At 40.8% G+C, this 23,314-nt stretch overlaps 1 protein-coding gene across 1 annotated transcript in view; it reads left to right on the top strand.

The window, feature by feature from the left end:
• UVRAG (UV radiation resistance associated) overlaps positions 1-23,314 on the top strand; it is a 100,106-nt gene that overhangs the window by 22,512 nt on the left and 54,280 nt on the right. The window contains exons 5-7 of the mRNA XM_065634478.1: positions 1,699-1,773; positions 7,393-7,478; positions 21,021-21,126. Of these exons, the coding sequence (XP_065490550.1) occupies positions 1,699-1,773; positions 7,393-7,478; positions 21,021-21,126 (267 nt within the window). The remainder of the gene's footprint in view (positions 1-1,698; positions 1,774-7,392; positions 7,479-21,020; positions 21,127-23,314) is intronic.

Here is a 23,314-nt window from a genome sequence, read left to right as displayed (position 1 = left end):
AATTCTGGTATTTGTCTCTTACTAGTTGCCTTTTGAAGGAGGTGAGAAGTGAGATGTTTTCTGTGTTGTGCAGCGTATCATAGAGGTGATTCAAAAAGAAACCCACATGACATAAATAATAAAAACACCAAAAAAATACGGTGCTTTTTGGATCAAACAGGTTGTCCCAATTCCAATGCGTACTTTTTTATTTATTAATTGACAGGATCTATTTAGAACGGATCATAGTTTATTTCTTTCTTTAGCACTAAATGATTTTTTTTTTTAATTGGAATATTTCCAATCTGGGAAGAAAGCTTTATAGGGCCAGAGTGCTCTGGCTTTGCATGCTGTATTGATCCTGGCCAGCAGCCCCTGCACTGGTGGGCTGAGAGAGAGTCAGAGGAGAAAAAGTGAGGAAAAACTTGTGGGTTGAGATAAAGACAATTTAATAACTGAAAACAAAAAAATGTTTTAAAAAAAATAAAGCCGGAGAGGAAAATAACACAAGTAGTGCAAAGGTAGTCGCTTACCACCTCTCACCAGCAGACTGATGCCCAGCTAGTTCCCGAGCAACAGCTATCTTTCAAAGAATAAGCCCTGTTTTTTACTGCTAAGCATGATGTTTTCATAGAATCACAGAACAGTTTGGGTTGAAGGCACTTTCCAAGCTCATCCAGTGCCCCCCCTGCCATGAGCAGGGACATCTGCACCAGCTCAGGTTGCTCAGAGCCCCGTCCAGCCTGGCCTGGGATGTCTCCAGGGATGGTTCATCCACCACCTCTCTGGCCAACCTGGGACAGGCTCTCACCACCCTCAGGGCCAACAATTTCTTCCTCATGTCTGGCCTGAATCTCCCTCCTTTAGTTTCAAACCATCACGCCTTGTCCTGTCACAACAGGCCCTGCTCAAAAGTCTGTCCCCACCTTTCTTCTCAGCCCCTTTTAAGTCTGCAAAGGCCACACTAAGGTCTCCCCGGAGCTTCTCTTCTCCAGCTGAACACCCCAACTCCCTCAGCCTGTCCTCCCAGCAGAGCTGTTCCAGCCTCGCATCATTTCTGGGGCTCCTCTGGCCCCTCTCCAGCAGCTCCATGTGTGTCCTGTGCTGAGGACCCAGAGCTGGCCCAGCACTGCAGGGGGGTCTCCCCAGAGCGGAGCAGAGGGGCAGAATCCCCTCCCTCCACCTGCTGCTCACGCTGCTGGGGATGCAGCCCAGGACACGGGTGGATTTCTGGGCTGCAAGCGCACGTTGCTGGCTCATGTTTTATTTGAAATAATGTTCTTTATGTTAATAGCAGGATATTAGCTTTATTCCTGAACACTAATTTTCTGTCTGCTATGACCACAAAAGCCTAATTTTGCTTATCACTTTAGGTAATATCATGTGAAAGATAATTACTCTTGAGAATTCTCTCTCTGAGTTTCCTTGTCTCTTAGTTTTTTTCTTTTGTCAGCTGGAAGTGCAACAATAGGAAAGATGCTCTGGCCAGTGTTTCTGATTTCAAGGTAGAATGACTGAACATACTCAGTGACTCTAACTAAAGCTGTGATGCAAATGCTTTTTCTATGGTTTAATTCAGTTTTCTCTTAAGTTTCATTTGCTTCTAGAATTACAGGTGCTGAAAAACTGCATTTGACCATCCAACAGAACACTTTATGCTTGTTCGCAGTGTAAAGTCCTAGTAAGCTGACCATAAAATTATTTGTTCTCTTCTTACAGATACATGCAAGGAACCCAAATGAGATTATTTTTGGCCTCAATGATGGTTATTATGGAGCTTCATTTGAACAGAAGGTAAGGGTAGCTCGTATTTGTTCTGGCTTGTTAGTACTGGTGACAAGCTGAAATCCAACTTCTAAACTTCAATTTTCACACTTGGATGCTCAGAACACTAAAATGCTTCATTTTGAGAAGAAATACTTTTTTGACATAACAGATAAGAACTTATCTTGCTCTATTGCATGGATATCTGAGCTGTTTTGAGAGGACTTAGAGCGTAGCATTTTAATTCCAAAAAAAAGCCTGGGTACTGAAAATAAGCCTTGACTTTATTCTTTGAGGCAGACTCTTCATTCAACTGTAGAACATTTTGAAAATGGTATGGCTGGTAAGGCTAATTTTCATATCAAATACAAAAGCACATTAAGTTTTGGTTCTAATTTTTAAAACCAGGATTTGTTCCTTATATATGAGAAGCTTATTTATTTGCTGTGTTGCAACTATTTCACCCCATGTTTTTTTTCCCAAGGCTTTGCTGTATTATTTATGCTTGTCCAAACAATATTTGACTGCAACCAGATTAATTAACCAACAACACAAGTAGCTGTTTGTATGTGGGGAGAGTGGAACAAGGGACAGGGTGGCCCTGTGTGCAAAATTGTATGCAAACCTCCAAACTATCTTTGGGATTTTGATAGTTCTTCAAATTTTGGACAGTTTGGTACATAGCTCAGACTCTGCTTCCTGGTGCTGTTAACTCAGTTTTCCTGAAGCAGGATGGAATTCTAGTTTTTTGTGATGAATTTTTGTGATTAATATTATTAATGTTAATAATCTGGGCCTGAATTCAACGATGGTAACGCTTCCCTGGTTGTTTATTGTCAGGACTTGCTTCCTAGCTCATAACGTCTAAAAGTACATCTCTGTTTTGGTTCTTGCACACATTCTGTAGCTAAATTGCAAGCACAGTCATAGCCTATGTAGAGCACAAATAATCTCATTTGTCCTTCCCTATAATTTATTCAGTTCTTTCTGGCTGCAAGAGCTAGAAATTTATTTTGTCACCTGGCTCCGTAGTTTCCGAGTGCTTTCTTTGTCAGTTCCTTGACCTAAATCTCTTTTTTTTTTTTTTACAGTACATACTTCTCGTATTTAAGTGACTTGTCTGATATTCAAGCCAAACTAGTTGGCACAAGAACCCTCATCAGCTCTTTACAACTAAGGGATATTTCTGCTCTTACTTGGTCTTGCTTTAGAATATCTGGCACTGACAGGAAAATTACAAATACTATACAGCCCCACTTTGGTAGTTATACTATTTATGAAGTGCCACCTGAAATCTTCTGTAGGAAGGGATTTTTGGTGTCAGATGTGCAGCTCTGATCCAGTGCAAACGGCAACATGATACCTTTTCTGCTTGGTTGTGGGGTTTTTTCTAATCCCTTGAGGTGCTTTTTTCTTTGTGGTGGTGCATCTTTGTAATACTTGAAGACATCTTAGTCATAAGCCTCAGTTTTTGAGATCATTCATGGATGGAACGGCAGTTTTCGTTTCTTTGCACCGACACAAGTTTGGTGATGATACCAAACTGGGAGGATGGGCTGACACACTAGAGGCTGCGCTGCCATCCAGAGAGACCTGGACAGGCTGGACTGGGCAGAGAAGAACCCGATGAAGTTCAACAAGGGCAAGTGTAGGAGGGACAACCCCAGGCACCAGTACAGGTTGGGGTTGAGCTGCTGGGAAGCAGGACTGCAGAGAAGGACTTGTGAGTTCTGGTTGACAACAGGTTGACCATGAGCCAGCAATGTGCCCTGTGGCCAAGAGGCCACTGGTACCTGGGTTGTGTGAGGAAAAGTGTGACCAGCAGGTCAAGGGAGGTTGTTCCTCCCGCTCTACTCTGCCCTGGTGAGGCCGCATCTAGAGTTCTGCATCCAGTTCTGGGCTCCCCAGTTTAAGAAGGACAAGGAATTACTGGAGAGTCCAGCCGAGGGCTTCGAAGATGCTGAGGGGTCTGGAGCATCCTTCTGATGAGGAGCGACTGAGAGAGCTGGGGTTGTTCAGCCTGGAGAAAAGAAGCTGAGAGGGGATCTCATCCATGTTTATAAATATCTCCAGGGTGGGTGCGAAGAGGATGGACCAGACTCTGTTCAGTGGTGCCCAATGACAGGATGAGGGGCAGCGGGCACAGACTGAAACACAGGAGGTTCCATCTGAATATGAGGAGAAACTTCTTTCCTTTGTGGTGTCAGAGCATGGACCAGGCTGCCCAGAGAGGTTGTGGAGTCTCCTTCTCTGGAGACATTCAAACCCGCCTGGACACATTCCTGTGTGATCTGCTCTGGTGACCCTGCTTTAGCAGGTGGGTTTGACTAGATGATCTCCAGAGGTCCCTTCCAACCCCAACCATTCTGTGATTCTGGGACACATGCAGCCTTGTTATGAAAACAGATGCTTACAAGTATCATTCTAAAAGTCTAATGAAAACCTTGTGCACAAAGACACTTCAGTCAATTTTGGAAGTGTCCTCTGGTTTTGCACATCTCAGTATGGACAGAGTTAAGGTATGGTACTCTTATTTTTTTTTTCCCATCGCTCCAAATAACCCTTGTTACTTCAATAGTTCTTTGGACTACAAATTAAATTGCCAAAGTAGATTTATGGAGTGTTACAATCAAGTGCACTTTATTAATATATGAAATGTCTTTGTCGTTAATTAAGACCACTTATGAGCCAAAATAAGAAAACTGTTCGAAATTGACTAAATGATTCTGGTGATATTTCATGAACTCTAGTTTTAAAACACGTCGTTGTTGTTCTCAGCATTGCTTGATCCATCTGTAACTAAATGCAAATTCCCATGTTCTGAACTGAACCTGTGATAAAAGGAGAGGGAACCTGAAAGTTCTGGGAGCAGAATAAACTCAAGCAGGACAAGAACATGAAGGACTGTCACAACTATTGTCTTATATTGATGAAAAGTGTAGATTTCTTGATTAAATGCGTATCTCCATGGTGAACAAAATCAGCAAGAGCAACACGCTCAAATAGGAATATTCTAATTGCTAAATTTTTAATTTAAAAATTATAGCACTGGAAGGTTACAACTTCACTATATAACATACTTTAGCTGCTGTTTTAAAACCTTCAAGCCCACTTACGTAGAAAGTAACCTTCAAAATGCAGGTTTGTGCTCCAAATACTTGCTTTGTAGGAAGCTCCTGTCATATAAAGGAGCAAAGCAGAAAACTTACCAGAACTAATCTATACAGGTATTCATAACTCAAAACATTTGTCTGTGGTTAAGGGGGAACAGAAGAATAAGTTATACTCTTCAAGGATACTGAATTGTAGCTACTTTTTCAACAATTAAGCAGGAAAAGGCCTTATCTTTGGAAAGCTGCATCTTTCTACAGTCTGTGGTCTCAGTCAATCCAAGTAGTCTTTCCCTGTGTACACATATTTTTTTTATTTTTTAATTTTTTAGCAGCTAGATCCTGGCCACTTTGCACAAGAAGAGCCTTTTTGTGTGTTTATAGATGCAGGTGCCTTTATCTCATAAGTGCTTGTGGTGGTTTGATTGCGGGGTGACAATAAAACCGTGGCAGATGTATTGTTAACCTCCTCTCCCCCCCTTTTTCCCTTCAGCCTCTCCCTCTCCCCCCTTCCCACTAAGGACAGGCGATTGGGAGGGAAAGAAGGACAGAGAGAAGAGAGTTGGAAAAAATTAAATATGTTTTACTAATGCTACTAATAGAAATAGAGAAAATAATACAAAATATACAAAACCAATCTGGAAAGTCCCGGCAACTGCTCCGGCAGATGTGGCGCCGGCACCCGAAGTCCTGGACTGGACTCTGCAGCCAACCGGAGCTGGATTCAGTCTGTCACTGGGCCTCAGTTCGCAGGGACGACTCGCAAGGTCCTCTCCCAATGTCGGTCATAAGGAAAAGGGACGAGATCCTCGTGATCCCCCACTTTTATATGAAGTATGATGTGAGTGGGATGGAATACTTTAGTTGGTCAGTTTTTCAGTTCACCTCCTGCTTGCACATCTCACGGGATGCATCATTATCAATGACCTAGCATTCCATTGCTATGTCTACCAAAACATGTACCTAACTGAGGAAAACTGCAGTTAGTAAGAAGACTTTAGCTGACAGGGAAATTCACTAAAAGAGAAACTTGTTTTTGACAAAACCAGGACAGTGCTGTGACAGAAAAGTAGATAAACTCCCCTTTCAAAGGGCAAACTTCTTTAATAGCTAACATTCTGCAAGTTTCTTCAGGGTAGAACAGTTTGTATGAACCACTTGTTGTCTGACTCTTTGAGAATTTCCTTTCAAGACGCTGCAGTACAGGGGGAAAAAGGAAAAGGCTAAACTATGTTGCTGCTCCAAATTCTTTCCCTCCTGAAACTGGTTATTCTTGGCCACTTATTCTCTGAAAAATTTTGCACTTTGCTTTCTGAAGACAATATTTTTTGAAATGCGATCAGCTCCATGGTGTAAAATGGTGACGCTGGTAGTTGTGCATTTTTTTTCCACCGTCCTCATTCATTCAGGAATTAAGATATTTTTATTTTGGTGTTTTTTCGGAGGGTATACGTATGGATTTCAGCATCTAGGATCTAACATCTTGAGAATGGAAATGAGGAGCTGAGGCAGCTGCTGATACGGTGCCTCTGTTGCAATATAATGTATAATGTAGTATATAGATCTCACAATTATTTAGCTGGAACCTTGTTTTTCTGGGAAAGGAATGTCTGCTGCATGGCCCGTGGCTAAGAGAGTTGTGTTAGTTCATGTATAACTCTGCATTTCAGCATCTTCTATATGGAATGAGCCTGTTGAGACAGGAAAGAATATGTAGATGGGGGTTGTGGTACTCGGAGTGTCACTGTTGGAAAATTAACTGTTCATGTGGACCACCTGGGGCTGCTTCGTACACCAAACTAAATACATTTTTCCTACAATCCGTAAGGTTTCTGACAACGTTGCTGGGTGGTTTGACCTACTTAGAATTTGCTTTATCACGTGAAGAAACATTTCTGAGTTTGTGTCGTTTCTAGGAATTTGTGTGACTCTGCCTAACATGGAAAAGTTTGGTATCTGACCTTTGCAGCGTGAAGAATTACTGACTTTCTGTTACTGTTTTGATGCCTCTTGTGCAGAATGTACACTTCAGTCTCTTAAGAATGACACGAGTTCTCTTTGTAGCTCCCAGAAACCTGTTCACATCATTCAAAACCAGGATGGCTTTGATCTTTTAAACGGATTACGGCGTGGATAAAGCGTAGAGCTTTATCTCGTGGTCTTGTGCATCTCGGGCACGTTACTGAATGGGCTCTCAGCTCCGAACCTGAAGACTGGCAGGACTGTAAATTACGTCCTTCAGTATTTCTGTGCATAAAATTGGTGCTTATAAAGCTGAAGAAAACACACTCCATGCCTAGAAGAGAGATAAAGTGATAGGTTATTAAAATATTTCTAGCAAAGTGCTGTTGTAGGCCAGGCTTGAACTTGGTGTTATTGCTGCCTTCAATTCTTTCTACCTACCATACATAAAACTGTATGAAGACAGATTTAAGATACATTAAATGCAAGATCATTTGTTCTCCTACCAAAGTGCATGCTTTTACTCAAGATGGAAAAATTTTTGTTTCTTAAATTAATCTCCTTTCTTTGCCTTAAGGATCACTCAGGTACCCTGAAGAACAGTCTTCTCCAGGTGGATCAGAACTGTGTTCGTAACTCTTACGATGTCTTCTCTTTGCTTAGGTAAGGTTTTTTGAGAATATTCTTGTACTTCAGCTGTATTCTATGTAGCTAGTGTAATTTCTTTAGTGTGTGTTGAAGGAGCCTTTCAAAATATTAAAACACCCCCCTTCGGAACTGGAATGTAGAAAGGAGTTATCTCAGTAGTGCCAATTTACGGCTGGTAGCAAGGAGATGGGCCTTGACAAAATTAAAACTTATGTAAATAAATTAGAAAAAGCAGAAAAAAAGCAACTTGCCCAGACGTGGTAGAATCCTGCTGTAGTTGGAACAAACCAGCTACACACTTAAGTGTATCTGGGGTTTTTTTATGTGTGGTTTTGTTGAACCACTGAATTTAATTTACCTTTTGCGTAATTGTTCCTTGTGATCCAGAAAAGAGGCACTGCTTAGTCAGGACCCGGTTACTCCAACATATGTGTATGGTATAAGCAAAGTGTGATAAATTGTACTTTTGAGTGGTTACTGAGGTGTCTCTGGTGGTGAAAAACACAAAATGCCAGTATGAAGGTTAACAAGGCCTTTTTCAGATTTCTTTAATTATAACAGTTCAAGAATGTTAGCTGTGGGGAGATCTAACAGAGGTTTTAAACACTGTCAACAGGTTGGTTTTGAGGAATTTGTATTTAAAAGGTATTTTACAAGACAGGTTGATAACCTTAGTTCTGCAATAATAGCAACAGATATGTTACAAGGGAAATGCTTGGAGAGGAATTGTCTAATATGCTTTCAAAAGTCCTTGAAAAAATGCATTTGATTTTTTTTTTTATGTGGTAAATGTTTAATCCATTTGGTAGTGTTAGCAGTAGGTGTCACTGTTGCCCGTATGAAGCAATAGCTCTGTGTTCTGTAGGAAAAGTTAACTCTAGGTTGCTTATTCAGAAGTCTTTATTTTATATGCACTTAAAATTTAAATGCACTGTTTCTTGATTCTATAAAGCATATTTAAATTAAAGGCTGCTTTCTAAACATACTTTTAGTGGAAAACAACCAGGGGATGTGTTACGAAGTTCTGGTTATATTCCGGCACAGTGCCTCAGAAGAGAACTCTTATTCTACGTAATATTAAGTCTTTGTTAAATAGAAAGAAGAAAATGTGTGCCAGTCATCCTGATCATTTTGTTCATGCTTTTTTTTCCCCCACATTTCCTTTGCGCTTCTTTGTAGTATGAAGCGCGCTTCAGAAAAAACACTATTGTACCAGCTGGTCATGATCTTGCCCAACTGGAGCCCTGTCTGATCTGAGCTGGGGTCCTTCTTCTGAAAGTGACTGTGGTAAAGCTGACAAGAAATGAAGATTGTCAGCTTTGATAAAACTTCCCTTGCTGGAAAGTTCTTGGGGAACTAAGGCAAAATCCTCCGTGTAGTCCTGAATCCTTTCTATTCCCTCTCACTTTAACTCTGCTTTTTTACAGGTGTGCTTTCTCTATGGCTGCTTACCTCTGATATCTTGCTCAAAAGACTGGTGATGACTTGTATTTCTTTTAAAATAATCTCTAGTCTCTTTTTGTCCTTATTCCTCCTACCAAGCAGTCTGGTTTACCACCTCCTCCAGGAGTCCAGGCTTGAGTAACCAGCCCGTGAGCTCTTTCCAAAGAGAGTTTTTGTGTGAACATCTTCCACTTACAACCAGAAGAGAGAGATGGACATAATTTGAGTTGCGATTCGTTTGATAGGACACGTACTTGAGGAGGAAATGAATTACTGTCTGCCCGCTTCTGTCCATCTCTATAAAGAGAATAGGGAGGTGTCTACACTAAAAGATTTGCATCTGGTTGTATAAATCCCACATTTTGAAGACTTTCTCATGATGTGATATTTGTCCGTAGTAAAAATTCACAAGCTGCACATGTGGTTTCCTAATGTTTTCAGGAGACATGTGAGTAGGGAGAACAGCTTGTGCTGGTTTTGTTGAAACTTCTCAAAAAAAGAAGCAAGTCCTGGTGGTGGTTGTATCAGCATCCCAGTTATTCTGATGGTACCAGGTGTGGAATAACCTCTATGATCAGCTCTACGGTGTGAAAATCAACTGAGAGAACAGGTTCTAGCTCAACCCTTGATATCTGAAAAACTGCAAAATGGCTGATCTCTGTCTGCTATCAAAACTGCTGTTTGGGGAAGAAATTATTTTATATATATATAATTTTTTTTTCCCCTCAGAATAAGTGAATAGCTAAAACTTGTGAAGCTTGTGAAAAGACCTTAATGAAAAGCACGTGCTTGGTTCAAATTGTGTTGATTAAAAAAGTTAATCAGGAATGCCAAGAGTGAGTGAACAGTAGAAAAATTTTTGAGTGTTGGGTTAAAATAATGCCTGTGCGCTCAGATGCTTAATTACATGGATTTACAAGTTAATTAAGCAGAAGGAAAAAATTAAATAGCCAGGCAGCTTAGCTTTACCCAAGGAAGTTCTCAGCACCTCTACAGCTCACGAACCTTTTTGTTTTGGGGCAGGGACAAGATCCTCAGGCAAATGTGGTTCTGCTAATAAGTTGTTCACACCATATGGAAATGACGAGCGTTCTTCCAGCCATTTGTTTTAAAAAGGCTAACTAACAAAAATTAACCACCCCAACTGGAAAGCTAAAATTGTGAGGTTTTTGTCCCTTGGCCATGTTTTCAGATTTCCTGAAAAGAGGTCACTTAAAGGCTTTCTAAATATTATGTAGCTGGTAGTAATAGGTTATACAGTAACACGTTTCACCTTTCACATAACACTCAGGATGGGCCAAATTCGTCTGAGGTCATGTTCTGGACATGTCTCCATAATCAAGCTCTCGGCACGTTTGCAGCACTAATGGGAATAGGTTTGCATTTAGTATTCTCTTAGTTTTCTATCCTTTCTTTTCTTTAAACTTTAAAAAAAAATAGACCTTTCAGTATTAAATGGTGTTGGGAAGGTGGGTTATGCTGGCAATCACCAAAGAAAGGGCTCAAAATCCTCTGTGTTAAAATTTTACTTCAGTTCCTAAATACAAAAAGTAATATCTTGTATTCTGCAGCAGCTTTTCGTGGTATTGCGACACTTGGAGCAATTGGCCTGCTAATAGCTTTTGTGCCTCTAAGTATGTGAATGCTGAAATCCTCCCAAATTCTGCCTGGAGACAAAAATAAGAACTAGTGAAACTTGCCCCTTGGAAGTTTTGCTTCCTATATTTTTCTCTCTCTAGTCAAAACCGTTTTCTCTATGGTTTAATCATTCCTTCAGCAGATGGGATGGCATGTTTGTGCTATTTAGTGGACATTGAGAATGCATTGGTTGTATTTTTCTTTTTTAATTTTGGCGACAAAATCTGACATTGGTACAACTTGAGTGCTGGAGATGACTAAAAGACCAGCCCCAGGCAACTCCTGTAATATTGCTAATATCTAATCCGGCTGAAGTTGATTTAAAATAATACTTCTAGGTGTTAAAGGGCTTCCTCTGCTACTGCCACATGTGCATCTGATCTAGTGGATTAAATCTTGAAAACCAGAGCAACTCCAGAGACCACACAGGCTGTGCCTTCATTAAAAGCAACAGGTTCTTGCAGTTCTGGTGATAAGCAACTAAATCTGGCTGCAGTGCCCTGGACAAGTACACATGACTTTTCAAACCAAATTATAACACTTAAGTGAACAATTTCCTTGTATTTCACATCCCAGCAATGGTGGCCCAGTTTTGTTGACTTTAAATCATCCAAGATTTCCAGTGACAAGACACTGATCTGAGCAGGACCGGAGCTCAAATTCTGAACTGTCAACTAATTACTACTTTCTAGGTTAGAGGCTCAAAGAAACTTGCAGTGCCCTGTTGAACGTTGGGCATCTTGGTACATGACAAGTTGAAATATAGGTTACTAGAAATTATCTTGTATCCCAGTCTGTCGTCTTCAGATTTCATAATCTCTCCCAGGCCAGGGGTATCCTTCAAGTGACAGGCTTTGTTTCAGGATTTGCCATTTGTAATATAACTGTTCATTTAAAGAATGGTGCATGTCTTATCACTGAAGAGATATTATTTAAGAACAAAAATACAAGTAGTGTTTGCAGTCTGAAGCTTTGAGATGTTGGTAAAATTGACTCTCTTAAGTGACCAAGACTAAAACATGGGGACATAATATAAAATCAGGTTTTGTTTAGCTCTGCCTATCTTGGGAAAGAAGCTTCCTAACAGATGCATTGCTTGTGTGTTTAGATTCTTCTGTCTTTATTGCAGTCTTATTGAACGAACAGAACTTAGACAAGTTGACCTCTGAAACAAGAAATAGAGACAAAAGTTCACAGCCAATGGGAGCGGTTGTAGTGTTGAAAAACTCATTAGTAGCTCAAGGTATTAATAGTTTCTCTGGGACTACAGAGTCAGTGGAATTACACATGACAAACGTAGTAATTGTCTTTGGGCAGCTATTTTTTAACACATGGAAATTATGCTAAACTCGAAGCTATTTTTCTTAAACTCTCTGAGTAGGGAATGATGGAGTGAGCAAGGTCTTCATGGGCTCAAACTACTTTGTGCTAAGATGTATCTCAGGTACATTTACAGCTAAGGAGAAGCACAAGGCAAGTCAGTCTTGAAGAATGCCGGAGTGTCCCATCTTGACAGCCAGTAGCTGTGTCAGACTTTGCATTATATAGTTGCTATCAGCAGCAATTCCAGACTTTAGGCTCCCAAACATTTGGTAGGGTAAAAAGGAAGAAAAGCAGGACGAAAACCTCCCGTCAGCTTCTCTCTGTGCAGCATCTGATAGCAGACCCAGAGCTGAGCCACACAAAGCTGTTCTGTCTCTGGAATTTCCCTGAAGATCCTCTGTTTCCATCGTCATCTCCATGAAGAGGAACCCACTGGAGCTGTGCAGTAGATGGGATTCAGCCTTTGGCCTCTGCAGTTCTGGCTGCATGGAAACAGAGTTGCTCTTTGCCACCCTGTTCCTTTTAGGATGCTGGTAGATGCATAGAGACAAGGGGAGGTAGGAAAGATTATTTTTTGAATTTTAAAATGTGCACTGACAATTATGTCTTTTTTCTAGCTTTTTCCTTTCTTGCTGTTTCCTCAGGGAAGGATCCCAACTCATAGCTGTGACCAAAACCTTTCTAAACGTTGTAGTTATGGATGTTCATGCAGTAGGAACAGTGCCACATCCTGAAATGAGGCTGTAGCATGGAGAGTGTTGGTCTCTTCTCTCTCTTCTTGTCCAGAAGAGGCTACAAAGTTGGTGAAGGGTTTGGAGGGGAAGCTGTATGAGGAGCAGCTGAAGTTACTTGGTTTGTTCAGCCTGGAGAAGAGGAGAGTGAGGAGAGACCTCATGGTGGTTACAGCTTCCTCACAAGGGGAGCAGGAGGGACAGGCACCAAACTCTTCTCTTTAGTGACCAATGACAGAACCTGAGAGAATGGCAGGAAGAGGTGCCAGGGGAGGTTTAGGTTGGACAGTAGGAAAAGCTTCTTCACCCAGAGGGTGCTGGACACTGGAACAGGCTCCCCAGGGAGGTGTCACAGCCCTAAGCCTGACAGTGTTCAAGAAGAGACTGGACAACGTCCTCAGACACATGGTGTGAACTGTGGGGTTGTCAAATGCATGGACAGGAGCTGGACTTGATGATCCTTGTGGGTCCCTTCCAACCCAGGACATTCTATGATTCTAAGTAACAATCAGTAGGATGAGAGGAAATGGCCTCAAGTTGCTCCAGGGGAGATTGAGGTTTTATCTTGGGAAGAACTTCTTCCTGGAAAGGGCTGTTGGGCATTGGAACAGGCTGCCCAGGGCAGCAGTGGAGTCACCATCCCTGGAAGGGTTGAACAGATGTGGATATGAGGTTCTCAGGGACATGGGTTAGTGCCAGGGTTGGATTAATGGTTGGACTTGATGATCTTGAAGGTCTTTTCCAACCGAAATGATTCTATGAGAAGGTAGCATACGTGTGGCAGGAAAAGGCTGTCACCAATAGCCTGGTGCTCTTGCAGTGCCTTGTTCTGGCTTTTCCTGCGAGTATCTCAGCAAGCAAATTGCTGTCTCACATTGCACACTTTCGGATTTTTGATGTTGCTACTCCTGCTGCCATCACCCTCACCCAGCAGATGTGCAAATACACCATCCCAATGTGGAATGGGTAGTGGGATTCCTCTTAGCCTGACTTGTGCTCTTAAATGAGTTCCTCTGCTAAAACTTCCCTTTACTAGTGATAAGTGTGGTTGTTCTCCTGTGATGGCCAGGCTCGATGTTTCGAACGAGGAAAGATTTCCACCTGGAAGACTTGGCTCTCCATACCGCACAGGCAGCCAAGACAAGGCAGGCATCCCCTTGGCTGTGGACATGAAAACCCAGGTGGCCTAAGGCCAGAATAAATAAATATGAACTGTGATCGGACCTCTCGAGTGCCTCTGTATGCTTTAATAAGCAGTCCTGAAATGGATGAACAGTAAAAGAAGTGTGTCTCTTGGCCTAAAACCCACGTGGGTTGGAATTGTGGTGTGTTGTCTTCCTGGGAAGTAGCGATAGAGGTGGAAACTGGGATCTGAATTTTTTTGAGAGGTTTCTTTAGGGGGTTTTGATCTATGGAATCGAACTTTCAGACAAATCTGTTCCCAGGCATTTTACTTGTGTTGTGGAAACTGAGGCTAATCAGTCAGCAGAAGAATCAATTTACAAACCTGACTTTTGCCCAGATCTGTTAGAAGAGAGCAGCGTGGGTCAGAGCAGATTGAAACAGTCCGTGAAGCATGAGGTGGATATTCTTTGTATGTTAATTTAAGTGGAGGGTTAGTAGTTTTCCTCTGCTCCTGCTCTTATCGTCAGCTTTCTTAATATGCCATGTGGAATAAAACAGCCCTACAGCGGCAGATTTTTAACGTAAGCATGATAGGCTTGTTCCTAGCTCTTAAATTAGGTTTCAGAATGCTGATTAGGAGAGAGATTACCCAGAGCTGTGCAGAACTTCAAAAATAGCTTTGTCCTTCTTTATTTGTGATGGCATGTAAAAGACCATATCAATGAAGCCAGGTCCAGTTAGATCAGAAGTCATAATCCAGTCTTTCTCCTTTTTTCTGGCTTTACTAGAGTTGGTGAAAAACAGAACATACTACTTAACTAAATTTTCTAACAGATACCTGAGAGTGTTTAAGAAGAAGGACTGTATTAACAGTGGCATTGGGACTTTTTCTTATTTTTTGTTACGACTTTGTCCTGGATATGGCTGTAGGAATGATGCTGTGAATGGATTAAAGATCTTGCATTGAGGGAAAATGCTCAAATCTCTTTAATTATTAAAACCAGGGCAGGGTGGGGGATGTACCTATGACTGAGAATCTGCAGAAGACTCCTGGGAGCGTTACCACCATCCCTTTGGGAGATCTCGCGCCTCTACTTCAACCGCAGAATTATACTTCTCTTGGAAGGGAATTTTGATTGGAGTCACCTGAATATCGACTGGTGTTTCTCCTCCAGTGGGTAAGGCCTGTGCTCAGTTATCACAAACACCTTATCAGTTGCATGAACTACAATGGGAAGAACACAATCGACTTGAGAGCAGCTATTTCCCTTTTTTTGGTGGAGCATTTAGCCCATTCACCCTAAACTTACGCATCTTCCTTTTTCAGTTGTGCAGAGAACTCCAGTCTTAGCCTTGCTCACTGTCTCAGAGTGAGAATTGGAACTTAGATTAAGATTTGTTGGCAAGTTAAATGTCAGCAAAAGGCTGTTGGATTCTACTAGTGTCACTGTCCTTCTGATAGGAGTCACTCTCCATATTTATGCCCTTCAAAAATTTGATTTGCATGGAATTTACCTTTCTACTATATACAATGTCTTGAATGTGATTCTGCCTGTTATCCTGGCAACAAGATTTCTGTGATCACAAACTGATAAACACCGGTATAAAGGAGAAAAAGAAACGTCCTTTGTTATTTGCGGCAAATACATTTGTTCTTTGAATAAAAAAATCAAGCCATAAATCCATCTCAATGCTGGAGGCAAATCTGTGAATTGGAATAAGAGGACTGGAGACATCTCAGGTTTTGTGACTTCATTTTTGGAAAAAGTTGTGCTTCACATTAAGACTCCTCTCTTTTTCATGCCCTCTGTGCATTGAAGGTGATCTGTCTACTGGTTAACTCCTTTAAATGTTCCTCACACTGAAGACCAGCCTGATAGGTGTATTTTTTTTTGTTTGTTTTCTTCTCCATTTACAAATAGCTCAAAGCTTCCAGTGCTGCAGTATCCACATGGACCTGATTATTTGCAAACTTAATTAGAGTCTTACCCGTGTAAGTCAGTTCAAAACTGTTTGAAAAAAGGATGGAAAGTGTCTGTGCTTCAGCAGCACCGTCTTGTTTGAGTTGCTCACAGCACTGGCTCTTGTAGAGGTTTAATGTTGTAAATGAACAAGTCAGACTTACATTTTATTCTCTTCTTACTCCCTACTGTCTTCTCTCACCCTACGTCTGCTTTTGACAAATTGTAGGTGTAGGTTTCCGAGGAAATTGGGAAAGGGCGTATATGATTATAAATTAGAAAAATTTTTCTTGTGGGAAAGCAGATGTAACAAATGATGGTTTAAGGGGCTATGTAAAAAATATATTATAGCTGGCTGGCACTCTCTATAATCTAATTTCTGGACTGATATAGTGAAGTGTACATTCAATTTTTTTGCATTTAATGGGAAAGTCTTGGATTTTTTTTTTCCTGTAATAACAGGTTTGGGTATTTTACTTCCAAGATCCTACATCTCGCTTATTGCCAGAACTGTTCTGTTCTACTTTCTAAATCCCTGGTAGTAATTCTCAGTTTAAATTTAGTCTCATTGTAAACTAAGGTTGTTCTGGCAAATGAGACCATAGGCATTTATTTCTCTTGTGAGAAGTGGCTGTATTATGTGACTGTAATTAATTGATGTATTTATGGCTTAAAATTCTCTACATGAAAAATCCAGATGTGTGCGATAGAAGCAAACAGATATTTGGAGTGTATGATACAACTACAAAATCATGTATCAAATGTCTAATAAAGCTGGGACTCTTTTATTAATGTAAATATAAGCATATGTTGGCTTAATAGGCACAACTGTCATGACACTCCAGCTTTCAGTTTTTTAAAGATTACAGTCAGGAGTGAACTTGCTGTATAAACCAGTAAATCATTAGACTGCTTCATGGCCAAGAGGGATATCTCAGTTGCAGGATACTGCAGTGTATCTTAAAGGAAAGTGCTTTATCTGAATTTTTGAATACTGCCTCAAACTTACTGCAAGCTGAAAATGGGCAAACGTATCATTACAGCACATTCCCAAGTTGTAAAGTCAGGTTCTTTTGGGCCACTGTGTTGTGCAGTCTTGGGAAGGCAGGAAGAGTGCTTGATTTTGCAACTAGGACAAGGATGTTGTTCCAGAGAAATCCTGTGATGGTGAAGAAATCCAAAACTTGGCAACTTTTTTTTTTTCTTCTCTTCAAGACAGCACTCACGTTTAATTGATCAGCAGAACATTGTGTGCTAGAATGGTTTCAAATCTTACAGCTAAGGTAGAATCATAGAATCATTTTGGTTGGAAGAGACCCTCAGGATCATCGAGTCCAACCATAACTTAGCTCTAGCACTAACCCATGTCCCTAAGAACCTCATCTAAACGCCTTTTAAACACATCCAGGGATGGTGACTGCACCACTGCCCTGAGCAGCCTGTTCCAATGCCTGACAAATTAGTGGTTTTTGAGGGAGAATAGGAAACAATTTTATTTCAGACTTGAAAAGCCTTGAAGAAATACCCCAAATAGGGGGTATTTGAAACTAGTATTGGGAACTAGTAAGTGGAAAGATGTTGAAATTTGGCCTGTTGGTTCTTTGTAGATTGATTAGCAATGCAGCTTTTGTTGGTCATGTTTTTGTATTGGCTCATGTTTTTGTATCCAAACCACTGTCTTTTTAAATTTCCAGAGGAAGAGAGAATGCTTTCTCTTAGTGTCCCCATCTCAGAAAGCAGGTGATATGAGAATGTGAGTAGAACCACAGCTTCGTGGATCTCCACCTCTAAACTATTTTGGGGTGGTGAGGGATTTTAACGCCTCCTTTGCTTTCCAGTCCTTCCCCAGGCAGCAACGTGCGGCTCACCTGACGTTGGACAATTGCACGGCAGCTCTCGGGGCCCCGAGCAACAGCAATAAATCTCTCGCATTTAACGTTTGTATTGCTCTGCTGCTGGCTGACAATGGCTGAGAGCTGCTGCAGAGACACCAGAGCAGCCTGCAGACGCAGGATGACGACACTGTTGGCTAAACCATGTCTTTAAAAAAAAAAAAAAATTAAAAAAGGGTTTGAGTTTCTGCTGTAACTGGCTTGGCTTTCCTGACTGCTGAAGGAAATTTGGTAGCAGGCCAGTGGCCTCTTCAAGCCCTGAATTAGCTCTTAAAATGCTATGGAAGTGCTAATTTTAATAAGAAATAATGAAATAAGTTCTTGAATAATCTGAGAAGAATCCTGCATTGGCTGGTAGCACATAGATTATGCTATCGGTTGGCTCATCGTTGCCAATTACTAAATGAAGCCCGATTGTACTTGGGCTAACTTTAGGCTGTAGCGTTGAATTTGCATTTGGACTAGGAATGGAAACAATATGCAGTCAATTAGGGTTGCAGTTTCTCCCCATTCATTATATATAAATTTTAATCCAGATTTATGGCCTCAATTTGCTAATCTTCATTCATTGGTACAATCATCACCGCCTCCACCAAAGTCTGTCTTGTGCATGCAGAAACGATGGACAGAATTTCCATGCTTGTGTTCCTATGGCTTAGTTTGTATTCCCATTGCTGGATGATCAAAAATTTCCATGTGGGTGCAGTGGGGGCTTTTTTTGGCTGGAGAAAGCAGATTTCTGTTGATAGTTGTTGCTTTTGTGACATGAAGTCCCTAACATTTTAATCTTGGAAAGCTCAACTTCGGTTGCGGTCATGATCTTACTGTTACCATTTTAAAGTTCTTGGAACAACGGTGAACATACTGGGATTGCAAGAAAGAAAACTTGCTGATACTGGTTGGCTCAATGTTAATGGCACTTTTTGACATCAAGGCAGCCAAGTTTAACCATAGTGGGGTTTTTTTATATTGCAAGAAATGACTGGATGATGTTTGGCTTAAAAGGAAAACCATTTCTTATTAAAAACAAGGTTGATTACTGAAGTATTCTGTATGGCAGTCTTTATAGGTTAGGAATATACCTTTAGATAGAGATTCACCAAACTGAAGAAATATTCTAAGGTATTTTTCAGACGTCAGTCAATGTCTGTTCCTTATACTTGGGCATGGGCAGAAGAACTTGAAGCTATTACAAGATCTGGAGGTTGTTAGCTGAGTATTGATCAAATCACTGCGAAGAACTTACATAGCAAATAACCAACCCTTCTAACAATTTATCAGTTTCATAAACACTCTTTCAATAAGTAAAGCACTTTTCAGCAGTCAGATTTTGCCTCCTACATGGTGTGATGTGAAGACTTGTAGAACTTTCTCCTTAATCCCCCAACAGACTAAATCAAGAATGTTCTTCCAGTATAAAATTAGATGAAGAGGAGAGAAGAGGGAAATGTCACTCAGTTATTACTCTTTACCTATAAGTTTTAGCTTTGGGCAAGACTTGTCTTGTGTCTGGAAAGAAAATGTTCCAGACTTCTGGAAAGGGACAGGCTGGAAACTGTTAAGTCGGAAACTGAGCCCCTGCAGAGCTCTGAACGAGGTTCGGGATGGTCAGCAAGCCTTGGCTTTGACCCACAGAACCAGATATTACGGAGCCAACAGCCTCAAGATATATTTGGAAAGGTGGGAGGTGTAAGTAGCGATTCCCACAAGGAAATAAGTGTTTCCAGGAGGTCTCGGTGCTCTATTAGGGATGTGAGACTGAGCCCTTGGGTGACACCAGTTGCTCTCAGCATCCTTTAGCAGCCCTGTGCTGTTTGATGTGGCATTAAATGGGGTACAGCTACCCCTAAAAAGCTCGTGGGCTGTGTGTGCTATGAGAAGCTCTAAAGAAACCGAAGGGAATCACTTAGTATAATACAAAACAAAAACTTATTATTGTGTCGTTTAGGAGAAACAATGGGGTGAAGGAACTAAAGGTGTCTGACTTAAGTGTAGTCACTTAAAATGTATAAAATGTGAAAGTCCTAAATCATAGTGACCTTGTTTAATATTATTAGCACTGGTTGTTCATGTATAATATTTGTTTGCAGAGTTTGGGTGGTTTAGGTGCCGTCCTTATGCTGAATAAACTAATATGTCATGGATGCTGTTGCGATGGGATGAGATGGTGTGAGGAGGATTAATACTTTGGTGTTACTCATACCCAAAGTATGTAGCCTGGTTGTCTTGGTCTAGCTGCCTGCAGCCCGTTAAAAACATGCAGGCCATTAAAAACGATTAGCCAAAAAACTTTAAATAGCAATGCCTCAGTTGCGTAGAAATCTGGAAGAGATTAGAGAATGTAAAAGGAAGGAGCTGAGCTGCCTCCTCTATGTGCTCCAGTGCTTTGGTCCTTGGCTCGCAGCAAACTCATAGCCTTGCTTTAGTAAAATTAAAAATATCTGCCTCTTTTATAGGAATGCTTAATTTTGGCAAGGCGTGCATTGTAGCAGGCTTGGCCTCTTGGTTAGGTTTAACTGGCAAAACACTCTTTTTTCTTTTTTTTTTTTTTTTTTTTTTTTAATAGGGTAGATTATCTGACCATGTTCTGACTAGACCTTAGTTAAGTGCTTATCCCAGGAGCACGGCTGTCTGAAGAATATCCTCACAAAAAGAGAAACCCTTAGTAGCCAACCTGTGAATGGGAAAAGTCAGCCTGGGTTCGCATGACTTAAAATACATGATCTGTCTTCAGACCAGCTCTCATTTTTTTTAATCAAGACGTTAATTTCCGCTGCATCTTAATTCTTTCTAAGAAAAAAATCAATGTTTCTCTTAGACCTAGTTTTGCCGTTGCTTTCCCCTGCGTGTTATTTCCTCAATGCCAATGCCAAATATTCAGGTTTCCCTCTTCACCCTGAAGCCAGGACTAATGATCAGAAAAATATCATCAGCAACTTTTCAGATTTCTGATTGAGTTAAGAAACTCATAGTTTTGTTATAGAAGGGCTTGTAGCGTATTTGGAGATACTAAAGGGTAGTTTGTGCTCTTGGCCTGGGTGGCTGTGTATTGTCTAAAGGATACTTGCATTTTTGTAAAGCTGGCTTGTGTTCACAATGCTCATAGTAACTATTGTATGTGTATCTGTCTTGATGTTATATTACAACTTAATTGTTCCATGAGATCCCTATAATTACCTGTTCTGTCACCTACAGCTTTGCCTTATCGTCATCTATTGAATTTAACAAATAAAAAGGACATTTGACACTTGATCGAATTGAGATGGTTCGCTTTGGATACTCATTTATAAACTGTGCAAGTTATGATTCTTCTAATTTTTTATTTCAAAATAGAAGCCGACAGCCTGAACTCGTGTTACTGCTGCTGCTTTTGAGATGGCTAGTACATTCATCATTAGGAGATGTGTGGGGAACACTTACAACAATTGTAACTTCTCCTTACAGGCTTCACAGAGCCCAGTGTGCAATTAAACAGACTCAGGTAACTGTTCAGAAGATAGGAAAGGAGATTGAAGAAAAGCTGAGATGTACATCTACAAGCAACGAACTGGTATGTTTTGATTATTTAAAACCGTATCCTGCAGGCTTGCTGAAGCACCTGGCTGGTCTGTGTTGGCCATAAGCTTGTTTTTTTCCATACTTAATCTTTCTGCCTCAATAATCTTTATAAACCTGTCAATCAAATGGGAACTCATCTGAGAAGTGTCACGTAATAGATTTGTGCGTGTTACTCGGACTGATAGATTGCTTATCCTGTTTTTACCTTTATTTTGTATAATTGCTTTTATATGATAAAAGTGTATACATTGCCCAGCGCGTGAAAGAGTTTAACAGGAAAAACAAACTTTTAATGATTTAGATAAATCTTGGCAGGAACCCGTGATAGATTTAGAGTGAGGTGAGTCTACTGCCTATATTTTCTTGCACCTTGCTCCCTTTGGGTGAATAGAATTCATGCAAAAGCTGTCACTCTGACACATTCATTTTAAGCAGGAATTATATTAGATCTTGCAATAGCTTTTGACAGTTTCTTTTGCCTGTCCTCTTCCCTTTCCAAAAAAGTGTATTGATATTAGCTTCTAATTTCTGCCCAGAAAGGCTGAGCTCCCTTCAAAGCACTGAGTTCACGTTAGAAAGTGGCTCGTGGTGATTTTATTATGTTGGTACTCACTGGCAGGCATCTGATGCCTTGTGCAGGAAAAAGGAAACCTGCGAAGTTACTTTGTTGTTGTAAGGTAGAGTCTGGGTTGAGAGCACTCAGCTAGTTTCCAAAAGTGTCAAACTGGTTTAAGAGTTCGATAAAATGGGAGCTTGTTTACCTGCTCTAATTACAGGGTTGTGTTGTAGATAAAGAAGCAAAGTCAACTCTATTGATAGGAGTTGACCCCAATCTCCTGGGAGTGGCCCCAACGCAGAGCTTCTTTGCCTTCTGCTGGTATCTTGTCTGTTAAAAGGTTTTTAACCACCTTTTTTTAATTTCCAGTAATGGGTATCCTTGTCCCTCCATGCAAAGGCTTTTTCTTTATAAATATATGTGAGCAAAACTACATGAAGGACAGTAAACCCAAAAATGACAGTGATCGTACATGCGATGCTACTTCTTAGAAACCATGGTCTATGACACAAGGAAATAATTCCCTATTTTTCTTTTGCTTTGTTCGATAGTGGAAACTCTTGTTGGGTTTCCATTTCTGATTATAAGTGTGTGAACTGTAGTTTCATTCCTTAACGTTGAGTCACGTTCCCTGCTGCAGTCATGAACCAGAAGACTGAGCATACACGTGTAAATGAAACAAATGTGAAGTGGAAGGAAAAGTTCAGCAAAAGCTGGCTTTTTTCTTTTTTCAGGCGGCAGTGTTGAAGTAACATTATCTCCATTAACTGCTTGGAGACGTGAAAGCTTGGCAGAGTTACACGAAGCGACAGTGTCTGGTGGTATTTACACAAGACCTGCTCACAAGTGTAGATGACTTCACCTTCGGGCTTTGAACTCTGTCAGGGGTACAATTGGGCTGAAGAGATGTAAATTCTCTTTCCCATTTTGAATCTGTATTTAGATATTTTTCTATAAGGATGTATTAAACATGGTAGATCTTCCTCCTTTAAAACAAACAAAAAACCCCGATTCTAATAGAAAATTCTGCTTCACTAAGCACACGGCAGCATAATGTTGTAGTGGAGACAATGCATCAAAGGAAATAAACCCAAACAGATTCTTTTAAAACACAGGAATAGATTTAGAGTAGGGGCAGGACAAATCCTAAACCTTTAAAGAAGAGATAATTCCAATATAACTGGGTGTAATGACATAATCTCCTCTCCGCTATGTGTTCTTTCCTTTTTTGTATCCTTTCTTCTTTTCGTCACACTGAAGTTGGGAATCGGATCTAATAGCGCAGCTCAGACATTTCCAACCCTTTTCCAGCTCCCTGCCTCAATTTAGTACACACTCTTCATTGCTCATCTTCACTCCTGCTGCTGAACCCTTTGCCAGGGGACAAATGCTCATCGTGCTACAAGCGCTCTCCTGTTAGTATTCATGTAGTTGTCCCGCAGAAGCTTCTTCCCACCTTTCCTTCCTCTCTTAATTTCTGCACTGGGCCAGGTTGCATTGCTGAGCATAGGACAGGAGATACATCAGCACTGTGGGACACCACCAAGCTTCTGTCCTTCCAAAGCAGGAAAATAATTAGGGTTTTTGGTAATATATTGTCTGTGGTAATCTATGAGCTCAGCCT

Source organism: Caloenas nicobarica, chromosome 1, assembly GCF_036013445.1.
Source record: "Caloenas nicobarica isolate bCalNic1 chromosome 1, bCalNic1.hap1, whole genome shotgun sequence".
Taxonomy (NCBI): Eukaryota; Metazoa; Chordata; class Aves; order Columbiformes; family Columbidae; genus Caloenas; species Caloenas nicobarica.
Note: the sequence above shows the minus strand (reverse complement) of the source record. Positions and strands in the feature narration are given on the sequence as shown.